General features: G+C 45.8%; 1 protein-coding gene across 2 annotated transcripts; it reads left to right on the plus strand.

Annotated features, from left to right (window-relative positions):
* Window positions 1-5,066: 5,066 nt before the first annotated feature.
* LOC135510289 (N-acetyllactosaminide beta-1,3-N-acetylglucosaminyltransferase 3-like) lies at window positions 5,067-15,617 on the plus strand. 2 transcript variants are annotated; one of them, XM_064931100.1, is made up of 5 exons: window positions 5,067-5,239; window positions 11,294-11,384; window positions 11,458-12,592; window positions 13,424-13,509; window positions 14,215-15,617. In XM_064931100.1, the coding sequence occupies exons 1-5, from the start codon at window positions 5,227-5,229 to the stop codon at window positions 14,345-14,347; spliced, it is 1,458 nt and encodes a 485-aa protein (XP_064787172.1). In that variant the 5' UTR covers window positions 5,067-5,226; the 3' UTR covers window positions 14,348-15,617. The 2 variants fall into 2 exon arrangements, with proteins under 2 accessions (XP_064787172.1, XP_064787173.1); XM_064931101.1 differs by lacking the exon at window positions 11,294-11,384.
* The last annotated feature ends 916 nt before the right edge of the window (window positions 15,618-16,533 follow it).

Genomic DNA, 16,533 nt, shown 5'->3' on the forward strand with positions numbered 1-16,533 from the left:
GCAAAAACCAAACACTTCATTCAAAACTATTTTAACTCTTCACAAAATTGTGTTTTTTTTTTTTTTTTGTCTCCTATTTGGGTTTGGCCACAGAGCCTCAACAACATCACAGGCGATGTTCTCTCTGGCTAAACAGGGGCGGGGGGGGGGGGGGTCTGGAGTGGCGTATTCAGCCCTGGCACGCCCCCTTGTCTATGTCACCACAGGCCTCCTCCTTATCTTCGTCCCCCTCTGACTCTCACTCCTCTTCCTCTAACTCTCTCTCCTTTAATTGGCCTCCATTGTTGTCAGAACAAAAAAAAGCCAAGCTGAAGCCTATTTATAGTACTAAAGCTCTGATTTCTAAGAAATCAGCTATAAGTGTTTTCACACGGCAGCACTGTGGTCATAGGTACATTTTGAATGGCAGTTTTTTTTCTCCAAAAACGAAACACAAGATCTGTTACTTTTGAATGATGCGTCTAATGTAGAGAACAGTGTTTAGTAAGAAGTGTGTTTTACAATTTGCAAACTGAGTGTAAAGCAGGTAAATGTGCTTGTAGTTTTGCAGACTTGGTGTGAAGATGAGGCACATGAGTTAATGTTTTCACTGAGTTCCTCAAGTACCACTTTTAGTGTGTAAGAGATGGTAGAAAACTGTAACCTCTCGGCCACCATCAGTGCAGGAAGTAAAATGAAATTACAATTCTATAATTGAAAAATATATATATTTCATTTCAATGACAACAAAACTAATCAAAGATATATAAAAAATGGGATGTGGTCAATTCGAATTGAATTGAATACATCATGCATTTCTATCTGAACGTTGGCCAACATTGTGTCCTCATTCGAGTCGTCATTCACAGCCAATACAGATACTGTACCTATCGCCGTTTTGTCTGGTGGTACATGTGAGTCGTCATTCACAGCCGATACAAATGCTGTACCTATCGCCGTTTTGTCTGGTGGTACATGTGAGTCATCATTCACAGCCGATACAAATGCTGTACCTATCGCCGTTTTGTCTGGTGGTACATGTGAGTCGTCATTCACAGCCGATACAAATGCTGTACCTATCGCTTTTGTCTGGTGGTACATGTGAGTCGTCATTCACAGCCGATACAAATGCTGTACCTATCGCCGTTTTGTCTGGTGGTACATGTGAGTGTCATTCACAGCCGATACAAATGCTGTACCTATCGCCGTTTTGTCTGGTGGTACATGTGAGTCGTCATTCACAGCCGATAAAATGCTGTACCTATCGCCGTTTTGTCTGGTGGTACATGTGAGTCATTCACAGCCGATCATTCACTAGCCGATACAAATGCTGTACCTATCGCCGTTTTGTCTGGTGGTACATGTGAGTCGTCATTCACAGCCGATACAAATGCTGTACCTATCGCCGTTTTGTCTGGTGGTACATGTGAGTCGTCATTCACAGCCGATACAAATGCTGTACCTATCGCCGTTTTGTCTGGTGGTACATGTGAGTCGTCATTCACAGCCGATACAAATGCTGTACCTATCGCCGTTTTGTCTGGTGGTACATGTGAGTCGTCATTCACAGCCGATACAAATGCTGTACCTATCGGCGTTTTGTGTGGTGGTACATGGGAGTCGTCCCATATAAAACGGTTCCCTGACAGGTTTGAAGACACATCTCCCCCCGGTCTTTTGGTCAGAGGACTCCTCCAGCTGTAGAAAAACAAAAGTAGAGTTGACAGCACAGCGCTGATTACATCAATGGCTGATAGCGGAATTCCAGGACAGACAGTACTTTGACCCTTGACCTGACCAACCTGAAGTGGGACTGGTGCCTGGTCACATTCTGCCTCAGCCTTCTGCTCCAGATATGGGAGGGGGTTCCCCACCACACTACTGAACAACAGAACCACCAGGTTATGTGAGTAGCCTGTGAATTAAATCAAATATAAATCACTCAATAAACATATAGCGGATATTATATATATATGTTTAGTGATGATACTAATAGAGGGACTGTAAGTACAGAATAGTGATGCTGAAGGTGGTATTACTATACAACCAGCCGTGTAACGTTACTGAATGCTTGTATTATGTAAGACTGGTACTCGGGGGGCTAGACATGTACCATCCTTCATTCATTTATGCCCTAGAAAATACACAATAGACTTTTTGAGAACGGGCATATTGTTTGTAGCACTAGTAGGAGACGAAGACCCTGAATGTTAGCTAGTTTTAACCTATATAGCTAGTTTTAACCTAACCTTTGATCATGACTCCCACTTCCATTAAAGGCAGACTACCGACAGGTCCTGAGTTACCAAGTTACCGACTGCTAACCCAAACAATATACCTGTATTCATAAAAGTAGCTAGCTACCTAAATTGCAAATCTGGGTTAGTTATCATTATCTTTTTCGAGTTTAAATTACTTGGCTAACTAGCTAAACTTTCGTTTTCGTAATGGGTCCCCAAACGACTCTCCTTCGCCTTCACACGATGCGAATGCAATGCTTACAATATCGATGACAAGCTGGCTGACGTTGTGTCCTGTCAAAATGGGTCGCCAGGTGTAACGTTAGCCATGCAACTCTTCCTCTCTGTGACATTACACATTATGGAGAGGCTATGTATTTGGCTAGTTACATCACGGGTATCATAGCCACACACCAGTCACAGCCATCATGTTGTATGTTTGTTGTAAATAATCCCTTCCTTGCAATCTTGCACAATATTGTTGAATGCATTAGAAATCTGCACCAACGTCGATTTTCACTCCTATGCTGAGAAAGTGTGCATGCATTGCAGACTTCACAGCATGTCCACAACAGGAGACAGCTGGGGGCGGACACCACCTTGTTGTCTCTGGGCAATTGGACATCATTGGTAAAAGTGGGCTGGTAAGTAATTAATAACTATCCCATCCCCACCCGTTACGATGCAGTCACTTCCAAATGTTGTTTTGGAAGATACTGGCTTTATGACCAAAATAATCCTATTTACACTTTGTGGTTCATTTTGATACTAGAATCAAAGTTTCTGACTCATATCGATGCCACATAGGCCCTTTATAAGTGTATAAGTTGGTTCTAGGAGACAGTTCAACTTTAAAACTGCAACATGTCCTGTCATTCTCATGGCAAAATGTGAGGAATATCATGAGGTGAGCTATTAAACAGCTATTTTTTCCGCTATGCTCCATGGACATTTTTTTTGAATTTCAGGAAATTAGCTTTAAAACTGCAAAATGTTCTCTCAGACAAAATGAGTAAAATAGAATTATAAAACTTTTTTTTTTAGGGGGGGGTTGGGGGGCCTTCCACGTATACTGTATTCTCAAAATATCCCTCCATATACCATAATAAATCTGGTCAAACTGTAAAAAAATATTAAAAAATAACAAAAATGTTTTAAAAAAACATGGGGGAATACGCCCATCTACCGTTTGTCTCCGCCCCACCACAATTTTGCCCTTGTAGTGCACACATATCTCACTGTCAACTGCATTTATTTTTAGCAAACTTAACGTTAATGTTAATGTGTAAATATTTGTATGAACATAAGATTCAACAACTGAGACATAAACTGAATAAGTTCTACAGACATGTGGGTAACAGAAATTGAATAATGTCCCTGAACAAAGGGGGGGTCAAAACAGTCAGTATCTGGTGTGGCCACCAGCTGCATTAAGTACTGCAGTGCATCTCCTCCTAATGGACTGCACCAGATTTGCCAGTTCTTGCTGCGAGATGTTTCCCCACTCTTCCACCAAGGCACCTGCAAGTTCCCGGACATTTCTGGGGGGAATGGCCCTAGCCCCCACCCTCTGATCCAACAGGTCCCAGACGTGCTCAACTGGATTGAGATCCGGGCTCTTCGCTGGCCATGGCAGAACACTGACATTCCTGTCTTGCAGGAATCACGCACAGAACGAGCAGTATGGCTGCTGGCATTGTCATGCTGGAGGGTCATGTCAGGATGAGCCTGCAGGAAGGGTACCACATGAGGTAGGAGGATGTCTTCATTCTAACGCACAGCGTTGAGATTGCTTGCAATGACAACAAGCTCAGTCCAATGATGCTGTGACACACTGCCCCAGACTATTTTCACCTTTATGATGGACCCTCCACCTCCAAATCGATCCCGCTCCAGAGTACAGGCCTTGGTGTAACGCTCATTCCTTCGACGATAAACGGGAATCCAACCATCACCCCTGGTGAGACAAAACCGCAACTTGTCAGTGAAGATAACCTTTTGCCAGTCCTGTCTGGTCCAGCGATGGTGGGTTTGTGCCCATAGGCGATATTGTTGCCGGTGATGTCTGGTGAGGACCTACCTTACAACAGGCCTACAAGCCCTAAGTCCAGCCTCTCTCAACCTATTGCGGACAGACTCAGCACTGATGGAGGGATTGTGTGTTCCTGGTGTAACTCGGGCAGTTGTTGTTGCCATCCTGTACCTGTCCCACAGGTGTGATGTTCGGATGTACCAATCCTGTGCAGGTGTTGTTACACGTGGTCTGCCACTGCGAGGACAATCAGCTGTCCGCCCTGTAGTGCTGTCTTAGGCGTCTCACAGTATGGACATTGCAATTTATTGCCCTGGCCACATCTGCAGTCCTCATGCCTCCTTGCAGCATGCCTAAGGCACGTTCACACAGATGAGCATGGACCCTGGGCATCTTTCTTTTGGTGTTTTTTAGAATCAGTAGAAAGGCCTCTTTAGTGTCCTAAGTTTTCATAATTGTGACCTTAATTGCCTACCTTCTGTAAGCTGTTAGTGTCTTAATGACCATTCCACAGGTGCATGTTCATTAATTGTTTATGGTTCATTGAACAAGCATGGGAAACAGTGTTTAAACCCTTTACAAGGAAGATCTGTGAAGTTATTTGGATTTTTATGAATTATCTTTGAAAGACAGGGTCCTGAAAAGGGGACCTTTCTTTTTTTTTTTTTGCTGAGTTTGTGATATGGGAGACAGAGGTATGTTTATTTCGACATTACAAAGAGTTTTATAAACAATGGCACCACCGCCATGTTGCACTGAGCCTTGTTGTTGGAAAACCACATCAGTCTCCGGCTGTCAGAGATGCGCCTCCCCGACTTTCGTTTGCACTCATAAGGCCAGTATAAACCGTGGTGTAAAGCTTATGCTGTAAGTGATTTTGGAGGAAGTTGGGCAATCATTAACTTCTTTGGTAAAGAGTTAAAACGACGTCGCTGTGGACTAGTGTTGACATTTGACAAGCCAAATAGATGTACGATGATAACCAAGGGTAAGTGCGATTAAATTAGCTTATTTCAACATTTCTGTTTAGCATCATGATACAACCATGTGACATTGCTTGTTTCATCCTGCTTTTAATGTTGCCATAAGAGAATGTATGAATGATGCTTCCACTAGATAGCACAGTCACGAAGTCAAAGTAAGCTATATCCTACAACTGAATGAACTTTTTGCTTTTAGTTTAAGGTTAGGCATGAGGTAAGCAGTGTGGTTAAGGTTAGGTTTAAAAATCACATTTTTAAACAAGAGACATGTAGAAATAAGTGCGGTTTATAACTAGTATGCTGTGACGACCGATTGCTGAAGAAGCGTTGCACTTCCGCGAAAGTAAGGACTCTTCTCTCTTCATTCCGTTTGAAGTCGCCAAATGCTGCCTTGTTGAGCTGTATTGTTTCCACTAAAAGAAAAAGAAAGGTCGCGCGCTAATTGTGTTTTCGATGCCATCATTATGTTGCAACTACTGTTGTTTCCAAACAACCACTTTACATCATCATGTAGGCTAAATGTGACCGAACACCTTGATTCGGTATTATGTAGCAACATGTGCATTTAATTTTTTATTTATTTTTATTTTTTATTTTTACATTGGATAAAAGCAGAGACACATAGCTACAAAATGGTATATCATACACTGCATTTGTTTTTAGGATCGATGGGGAAAGTAATTATGCTTCGAAAGTTGATAAACTTTAATGCAACTTTTGAGAAAATGGCCTTTGAATGTTCTGGTATGTACTGGAGAGCTCTCATTTGTCTACACCCATTCAGCATTGTTCCACCCTCTTAAACCAGTCCTACCTCTCTCTAAGTATTCACATGTGAGGTAATGTGCTAAACAGTGAGTAGTGTAGTAAAGATTAAGACTAAAAGTCGTAGCCTAGTAAAGATTAAGACTAAAAGTCGTAGCCTACAATACTTTATATTTACCTGGATATTTTTTCGTATAAATAAAATAATATACATTATGTGCAAGAACAATATTGATGATAGATTAGGTAGTTATCTCCATACAACCAGGGGTAAAATGCCTAAGCAGCAGGATTTAAAAAACAATTGTAGCAGCAACATATGGTGTGTGTGTTAGGAGAGTCATTTGAATATGTGCTTCTACACCTGCATTGCTTGCTGTTTGGGGTTTTAGGCTGGGTTTCTGTACAGCACTTTGAGATATCAGCTGATGTACGAAGGGCTTTATGAATATGAATAAATGCACTGCAGGTAGTGCTGATGACTGGTCCGTCCAAAACATTCATGAACAAGAATCTATATTCAGAGAGACGGTTTCCGTCCTGCCCTGGACTTTGGTGCGGGGCATGTGATGTCCATAGCCTCTTCGTGGCAAAACTCTGATCTTCCGAAAAACATACGTTTTGTCGAGCTGTGTCCAGTCCAGGTGGAGCTTGTACATAGCAGGCCATCTACAGGAGGAAGGATGTCAGCGTTGCGCAGCAGCTAAAACCTGGTCCCGACTGAGTCTGAACGCTCCTTAGTGACAAGGCTCCAAAGCATCGAAGCTGTAAAACAGGAAATAACCAAAAAATAGAAGACATTACAACCTCGCACAACATCAATTCACCCCCTAAGTTTAGATAAGAATAATAATCTCATACAATGCAATGAAGATTATTTTCACCTGAAGTGCGGCTACTGCTTGATCTGTGGCAGCGGCCTGAAGTACAGAGTCCGGTGTTGTTGCCAGCCACCGCTTTCCACCAGCACCGTATCATCCTCCAGTCCAACCAGCTGTGGGACGTTGACCCCTGTCAGTGCTGTCAGTCTCAGACAGGATCAGGTAGTGAAGTTCCAGAATGGTGGAGGTTGTGCACGGTCCGCCAAGCGCAATACCAGAGCACAAACTTGTTCTTGTTTTGGCCACTGCAGTTATCACTATTCAGGTCCACACGTGTTTCCCAACTCCCTAGTTGATGACGGCGCTGCTGCCTTTGCTGGATGACATGCCTTCATCAACCAAGTAGTTGACTTGTTGTGGTTTTCTTTCACAGTGGACACCAAACAAGACAGGCTTGCGCGTAGTTAAAAAGTAGATGGGACCTGGCTGCATAGGGTCAGAAGGATAGTAGATGGGACCTGGCTGCATAGGGTCAGAAGGATAGTAGATGGGACCTGGCTGCATAGGGTCAGAAGGATAGTAGATGGGACCTGGCTACATAGGGTCAGAAGGATAGTAGATGGGACCTGGCTGCATAGGGTCAGAAGGATAGTAGATGGGACCTGGCTACATAGGGTCAGAAGGATAGTAGATGGGACCTGGCTACATAGGGTCAGAAGGATAGTAGATGGGACCTGGCTACATAGGGTCAGAAGGATAGTAGATGGGACCTGGCTACATAGGGTCAGAAGGATAGTAGATGGGACCTGGCTACATAGGGTCAGAAGGATAGTAGATGGGACCTGGCTACATTGGGTCAGAAGGATAGTAGATGGGACCTGGCTACATAGGGTCAGAAGGATAGTCAGAAGGATAGTAGATGGACCTGGCTACATAGGGTCAGAAGGATAGTAGATGGGACCTGGCAGAAGGATAGTAGATGGGACCTGGCTGTATAGGGTCAGAAGGATAGTAGATGGGACCTGGGTCAGAAGGATAGTAGATGGGACCTGGCTACATAGGGTCAGAAGGATAGTAGATGGGACCTGGCTACATTGGGTCAGAAGGATAGTAGATGGGACCTGGATGGGACCTGGCTACATAGGGTCAGAAGGATAGTAGATGGGACCTGGCTACATTGGGTCAGAAGGATAGTAGATGGGACCTGGCTACATAGGGTCAGAAGGATAGTAGATGGGACCTGGCTACATAGGGTCTAGGATAGTAGATGGGACCTGGGTCAGAAGGATAGTAGATGGGACCTGGCTACATAGGGTCAGAAGGATAGTAGATGGGACCTGGGGTCAGAAGGATAGTAGATGGGACCTGGCTACATAGGTCAGAAGGATAGTAGATGGGACCTGGCTACATGGGGTCAGAAGGATAGTAGATGGGACCTGGCTACATAGGGTCAGAAGCATAGTAGATGGGACCTGGCTACATAGGGTCAGAAGGATAGTAGATGGGACCTGGCTACATAGGGTCAGAAGGATAGTAGATGGGACCTGGCTACATAGGGTCAGAAGGATAGTAGATGGGACCTGGCTACATAGGGTCAGAAGGATAGTAGATGGGACCTGGCTACATGGGGTCAGAAGGATAGTAGATGGGACCTGGCTACATAGGGTCAGAAGGATAGTAGATGGGACCTGGCTACATAGGGTCAGAAGGATAGTAGATGGGACCTGGGTCAGAAGGATAGTAGATGGGACCTGGCTACATGGGGTCAGAAGGATAGTAGATGGGACCTGGCTACATAGGGTCAGAAGCATAGTAGATGGGACCTGGGTCAGAAGCATAGTAGATGGGACCTGGGTCAGAAGGATAGTAGATGGGACCTGGGTCAGAAGGATAGTAGATGGGACCTGGGTCAGAGGGAGATGGGACCTGGGTCAGAGGGATGGGATGGACCTGGGTCATGGGGTCAGAGGATAGTAGATGGGACCTGGCTACATAGGGTCAGAAGCATAGTAGATGGGACCTGGGTCAGAAGCATAGTAGATGGGACCTGGGTCAGAAGGATAGTAGATGGGACCTGGGTCAGAAGGATAGTAGATGGGACCTGGGTCAGAAGGATAGTAGATGGGACCTGGGTCAGAAGGATAGTAGATGGGACCTGGGTCAGAAGGATAGTAGATGGGACCTGGGTCAGAAGGATAGTAGATGGGACCTGGGTCAGAGGGATAGTAGATGGGACCTGGGTCAGAGGGATAGTAGATGGGACCTGGGTCAGAAGGATAGTAGATGGGACCTGGGTCAGAAGGTTAGTAGATGGGACCTGGGTCAGAAGGATAGTAGATGGGACCTGGGTCAGAGGGATAGTGGATGGACCTGGCTACATGGGGTCAAAGGGATAGTAGATGGGACCTGGGTCAGAGGGATAGTAGATGGGACCTGGGTCAGAGGGATAGTAGATGGGACCTGGGTCAGAAGGATAGTAGATGGGACCTGGGTCAGAAGGATAGTAGATGGGACCTGGGTCAGAAGGATAGTAGATGGGACCTGGGTCAGAAGGATAGTAGATGGGACCTGGGTCAGAAGGATAGTAGATGGGACCTGGGTCAGAGGGATAGTAGATGGGACCTGGGTCAGAAGGATAGTAGATGGGACCTGGGTCAGAAGGATAGTAGATGGGACCTGGGTCAGAAGGATAGTAGATGGGACCTGGGTCAGAAGGATAGTAGATGGGACCTGGGTCAGAAGGATAGTAGATGGGACCTGGGTCAGAGGGATAGTGGATGGACCTGGCTACATGGGGTCAGAGGGATAGTGGATGGACCTGGCTACATGGGGTCAGAGGGATAGTAGATGGGACCTGGCGACGTCTGGATGGCCGTAATCAGCGCCAGACACCTGGCTAACTTGATGGGTCAGCTAGCTAGCTAAACAATGAACCATAATCCCAATTCATAGAGTACGAGCAAATACATACTGATTGTCATAGCTAGCTAAAGTTAACATTGAACCTATTTGGTTAACTAGTTAGCTAGCTAACATTAAGCTATGACTAGCAATGCAAAATGGCATTCTGAGATATCACTACACACAGAAAATACACCTAATGTTATGTAGCAAGCCAGCCATCTACCGTCAGCTAGCTAGCTAACAGTAAGCTTTAACTTGCAATGAAAACAACTTCCTGACAAATTTAGAAATGTATATAATATCTGAAACTGTAGCTAGACTCTTACCTGTATACTTGGATGAACGCTTCGAAGCAGACTGAAACCCCTTTCATTAAATAAGACGTCCTGGGTATTTTCCACTTTGTTTGTACAGCTTGCCTGGCCCGTTGTGTCCAGTCACTCTGGTTCACAATGACCATGTGCAATGGCATAATAATAATCCAATCTTTCTCCCCCTCTGTCACAGATGCCGTGGTTGCCCTTAGTTTGAAGATGTAATCCGGAGCCAGGTGTTTTATACAACAGCCTTCTGTCTTCTCTTTGACTCTCTATGCATTTTGCAATCAAACGTCAGGATTTCTATTCATCTCCTTATCGTACTCGGCTTCTACCGTCACTGTCAGGACTAGTGTCTTCTTTAAAGAAAACCAATCTGAAACTCATCTCTCGGCATGTCCAGCCCACTGATTATCTCAACCAATCATGGCTCGGGGGAAGGTTCCTGACTTTTTCTGTGGCTAAACCAACTAGGCTCGTAATTTAACAATTGTATTCCTATTTATAGATGGCAAACAAGTTTGTTATTAAGGCACATGAAAGTTCACATGTCCCAGAAGGCATTTCTGCCAAAAAAAAGCATTGATAAAAAATAAATTACATTCAAATGGCACTCCTGTGAAGTCATGACTTGCGCCATACACCTAGTGTCCTGAAACTGGTCACAAAATGTATGATATCTCACTGGACTCGCCTAGGGTTGGGATCAAATCCATTTCAGGAACTAAACTGACATTCCATTTCATGAAGCTCGTGGCGTTGCTTCCAGAGGCAGTTTGGAACTTGGTAGTGAGTGTTGCAACCGAGAACAGACGATTTTTACATGTTTCAGCACTCAGTGGTCCTGTTCTGTGAGCTTGTAAGGTCTACCACTATGCGGCTGAGTCATTGTTGCTCCAAGACGTTTCCACTTTCACAATAACAGCACTTACAGTTGACCGTGGCAGCAGGGCAGAAATTTGAGGAACTGACATGTTGGAAAGGTGGCATCCTAGGATGGTGCCACTTGGAAAGTCACAGAGCTCTTCAGTGAGGCCATTCTACTGCAAATGTTTGTCTAGGAAGATTGCGTGGTTGTGTGCTCAATTGTATACACTTGTCAGCAACGGGTGTGGCCGAAATAGCCAAATCCATTCATTTGAAAGGGGTGTCCACATACTTTTGTGTGTGTGTGTATGTATGTATGTATTAGTACCTCCTCAATCCATCCCTCTCTCCCACAATCCATTCCGCTTACCCTCCCTCCTTCTAGGCTGTATTAGGATACTGCTCCCCAGGCCTGGTGTCTCCAGACTGGTTGTCCTGTCTCTTTCCTCCTCCCTGGCTCTGCTGCTACTCTACAGGTGGGTGATACGACAGACAGATATAATATAAATCATGACTTCATGATCATTTCTACTTTTGCTTCTTCTTCAGCTCTTTGAATGGTCCCCAGAGCCCCTCTGCGCTGCACCAGGTCTTCCTACATTTCAGACATGTCCGCTCCTACCCCCTCCTCAGACGGCCTCGCTGCTGCCTCCTCCATCCCCCCAACTCCAAATTTAACCCTGGTCCCAGTCACCCCAGACCCAACCCCTGGTCCCTCTACCCTGACTCCAACCACGACATTGAAGCCAGCCCCATCCTTCTGCTCCTAGCAATCAAGTCCCACCCTGCCAACTCTGACCGCCGGGCTGCCATACGAGCCACCTGGGGCGGGGAGAGGGAGTGGAGAGGCCAGGGCGTGAGGAGGGTGTTTCTACTGGGCCTGGGAAGAGACAGGGGGGAGGAGGGGGGAGACCCAGATGTGGGGGAGGAGAGTGAGAGATACGGGGACATTCTCCAGTGGGAGTTCCAAGAATCATTTTACAATGTGACTCTGAAAGAGGTTCTGTTCTGGAACTGGTTCTACCAGGAGTGTTCTACAACCGTTCTCTATATTCTAAAGGGGGACGATGACGTTTACGTGGATGTGGAGAGAGTGGTGAGGTTCCTACGGAACAGGGAGACAGGGATGAGGAGAGAAGAAGAGGGAGAGACTGAGATAGAGGGAGAGACATTGATAAGGAGAGGGATGAGGAGAGGAGAAAAGGGAGAGATGGAGATAGGGGGAGAGAGAGGGATGAGGAGGGGGACTGAGATGAAGAGAGTGATAGGACCAGGGGCAGGGAGAGAGCGAGGAACTGAGGGAGGGGCAGGGAGAGAGCGAGGAACAGAGGGAGGGGGAGGGAGAGGGATGAGGAGGGGGACTGAGATGAAGAGAGTGATAGGACCAGGGGCAGGGAGAGAGCGAGGAACAGAGGGAGGGGCAGGGAGAGAGCGAGGAACAGAGGGAGGAACAGGGTCTCCCCGGCCTCTCTACATGGGACGTATCTTTGTGGAAACCTATCCTGTGCGTATATGGTGGAATAAGTACTATGTTCCCTACTCCTTGTACCTTGGCCCCTACCCTCCCTACGCTGGGGGCGGGGGCTACCTCCTCTCCAGAGATGCCCTCTCTCTTCTCCTCCATGCCTCCACCAGGGTGCCTCTCTTTCCCATCGACGATGCCTACGTCGGCATGGTCGCACAGGTGAGTTCTTTGGTTGATTGGATGAATTTTATACTGATTATCACCATCACATGCTAAAATTTAATTTCAATAATATTTGGTCATTTAGAAATATACAGGTAGACGCAGTCATTCCTTGAGCCACAACATTTTATTTTTACCTTTTCTTTAACCTGGCAAGTCAGTTAAGAACATATTCTTATTTCAATGACGGCCTGGGAACAATGGGTTTACTGGTCTAGGAACAGTGGGTTAACTGGTCTAGGAACAGTGGGTTAACTGGTCTAGGAACAGTGGGTTAGCTGGCCTAGGAACAGTGGGTTAACTGGTCTAGGAACAGTGGGTTAGCTGGCCTAGGAACAGTGGGTTAGCTGGCCTAGGAACAGTGGGTTAGCTGGCCTAGGAACAGTGGGTTAACTGGTCTAGGAACAGTGGGTTAACTGGTCTAGGAACAGTGGGTTAACTGCCTTGTTCAGGGGCAGAACAACAGATTCATACCTTGTCAGCTCGGGAATTTGATCTTGTAACCTTTCGGTTACTGGCTCAAACCAGTAACCGAATAAGAATAAAATCCAGTGCTCTCAACCACTAGGCTACCTGCCGGCCCAGGACCCAACTCCTCCGTAGAGCCCTGGTCAAAGTAGTGCACTACCCTATGGGCCCTGGTATTAAGTAGTGCACTACCCTATGGGCCCTGGTATTAAGTAGTGCACTATATAGGGAATAGGGTGCCATTTGGGATGCTTACCACAATGGACAAACTCACATAAGCAAATGTAACAAAATGATACCCCCCCTTCTTTCTCTCTCCCTCATTTCTCTTCCCCCTCTATCTGCTCCGTCTCTCTCCAGGCAGCTAACCTATCAGCCAGAAACCATCCTGGCTTCATGCCTGTGGAGTACTCTCCCTCCCGCCACCCCTGTCACTACCTCAACAGGTAAAAGTACTCTTTCGTTTCCATGTCTAACAAACACCTAAACAGCAACAAGTAGCCGAGCTCTGTCCGGAGCACCAGGATGTGTAAGGACCAGGGTGTTACGTTCTTGGCTGTACGAGACGTGTTCAATACACAATACCAGTCAAAAGTTTGGACACACCTTCTCATTCAAGGGTTTGTCTTTATTTTGTACTATGTTATGCATTGTAGAATAATAGTGAAGACAAACTATGAAATAACATATGGAATCATGTCGTAACCAAACCTTTGACTGGTACTGTGTATTTTAATTTTTACCTTTATTTAACTAGTCAAGTCAGTTAAGAACAAATTCTTATTTTCAATGACGGCCTAGGAACAGTGGGTTAACTGCCTGTGCAGGGGCAGAACGACAGATTTTGTACCTTGTCAGCTCGGTTACTAGTCCAATGCTCTAACCACTAGGCTACACTGCCGCCCCGGCAGTATGACATGGGTCACGTGTAATCTATGTATTCTGTCCAGTGTGTAATGTACATTGTCTATTCTGCATACAGCACTACTTTTAGAGTTCCACAATTACCTGTATTTTATAAGGAATCCTGGTTAGAAGATTCCTGGCATTATGAGAGAAGAAGAATAAATTCCAAGAATCCTACAACCAGTATTTTTTTTAAATTTTGCAACCCTTACGTGTCTAAGACCATTATCTTGTCACTACCACAGTATCATGGTCCTCCACAAGCTGCTACCCACAGACCTGCTTCATCTCTGGAGCTTCCTCCAGACCCAGGTGCACTCCTGTAGGGACTCTGCCCAGGATGGGCTCACCTTGGCCAGAGTGAACTCCCCTGGTTAGGATTGGAGGGAAAGCTGATCCTCGATCTGTACCTAGGGCAGGGGGGGGTATCAAATGTATTTTGTTCTGTGGGACACAGTTGGTCTTCACTGAGGTTTGCCCAAAATAGGTCGTCTGTTTCTGGAATGTTCAATGTTACCTGACGTTCTAGCTCAGGGGTGGGCACTTCACCCTCCAGGGCCTGATGGGTGTCAGTTTTGCCACAGCTAACACACTTGACTCCAATAATCACCAAATGTATTTTATTTAACCTGGCAAGTCAGTTAAGAACAAATTATTATTTACAATGACGGCCTAGGAACAGGGGGTTAACTGGCCTAGGAACAGTGGGTTAACTGGCCTAGGAACAGTGGGTTAACTGGTCTAGGAACAGTGGGTTAACTGGTCTAGGAACAGTGGGTTAACTGGTCTAGGAACAGTGGGTTAACTGGTCTAGGAACAGTGGGTTAACTGGTCTAGGAACAGTGGGTTAACTGGTCTAGGAACAGTGGGTTAGCTGGTCTAGGAACAGTGGGTTAGCTGGTCTAGGAACAGTGGGTTAACTGGTCTAGGAACAGTGGGTTAACTGCCTTGTTCAGGGGCAGAACAACAGATTTTTATCTTGTCAGCTCGGGGATTTGATCTCGGAACCTTCCGGTTGCTAGTCCAATGCTCTAACCACTAGGCTACCTGCCACCCTAATCATGATCATCAGTTTAGAATGCAATTTGATTCATTGGCGTTTGCTAAGGATGGAGAAAAAGTGTGACTCCAATCAGGCCCTTGAGGACTGGAGATGCCCACCCCTGAGCTAGAACGTCAGGTCTCGCAAGCTGCTGGACAGACTGAAGAGACTATAAATGTAGGTTCATTATCATGTTTAACCCCTGACCCAGGGAAACCTGGAGTGAGATCTTAGATGTTTGGTCCGACGGGATTAACAGACAGTATAATTTAATGCACTGAGCAGCGTCATGAATAACCTCAGGGATCTTTTACTGTGGATTGTTTTTTTTTAGATTTTTAGTGTGACTGTGCGTGCATGTATGAGTTGAGGTTCAATTACTATGAATCAAGCTATGAAATTGTTTAGTCATTTTTGCAGAGATCAGATGTGTATCAGATATGCCCCAAAAAAATCCGATCTGAGTCACTTCAGACTGCCTGTCTAAGCATGGCTTTCGTATCCCTGTGTTTTATACCTTGTGTGTTGCTCCACAGTTTACCGATGTTTTACCTCATGTTCTATGTGACAGGTCTTGTGAATTAAAAAGGGTTGTTTTTCAAATGACACTGAATGAAAAATCTGATTCAGTGTATATGTGATCTAAAAATCGGAGTAATGTTTGTAATAAATAAATAAATCTCCAAGAGAACCTCATGATGTAATGTAGGGCTGGACGATATGACCAAGATATCATTTTATATATATTTTTATTTAAACAGGTAAATAAGAACTTGTTCTCAACTGGTCTACATCTGCGACCTGACCAAGATAAAGCAAAGCAGTGCGACAAAGAGTTACATTTACATTACATTTAAGTCATTTAGCAGACGCTCTTATCCAGAGCGACTTACAAATTGGTGAATTCACCTTCTGACATCCAGTGGAACAGCCACTTTACAATAGTGCATCTAAATCATTAAGGGGGGTGGTGAGAAGGATTACTTATCCTATCCTAGGTATTCCTTGAAGAGGTGGGGTTTCAGGTGTCTCCGGAAGGTGGTGATTGACTCCGCTGTCCTGGCGTCGTGAGGGAGTTTGTTCCACCATTGGGGGGCCAGAGCAGCGAACAGTTTTGACTGGGCTGAGCGGGAACTGTACTTCCTCAATGGTAGGGAGCGAGCAGGCCAGAGGTGGATGAACGCAGTGCCCTTGCTTGGGTGTAGGGCCTGATCAGAGCCTGGAGGTACTGCGGTGCCGTTCCCCTCACAGCTCCGTAGGCAAGCACCATGGTCTTGTAGCGGATGCGAGCTTCAACTGGAAGCCAGTGGAGAGAGCGGAGGAGCGGGGTGACGTGAGAGAACTTGGGAAGGTTGAACACCAGACGGGCTGCGGCGTTCTGGATGAGTTGTAGGGGTTTAATGGCACAGGCAGGGAGCCCAGCCAACAGAGAGTTGCAGTAATCCAGACGGGAGATGACAAGTGCCTGGATTAGGACCTGCGCCGCTTCCTGTGTGAGGCAGGGTCGTACTCTGCGGATGTT

The sequence above is a fragment of the Oncorhynchus masou genome, chromosome 23 (assembly GCF_036934945.1).
Source record: "Oncorhynchus masou masou isolate Uvic2021 chromosome 23, UVic_Omas_1.1, whole genome shotgun sequence".
Classification (NCBI taxonomy): Eukaryota; Metazoa; Chordata; class Actinopteri; order Salmoniformes; family Salmonidae; genus Oncorhynchus; species Oncorhynchus masou.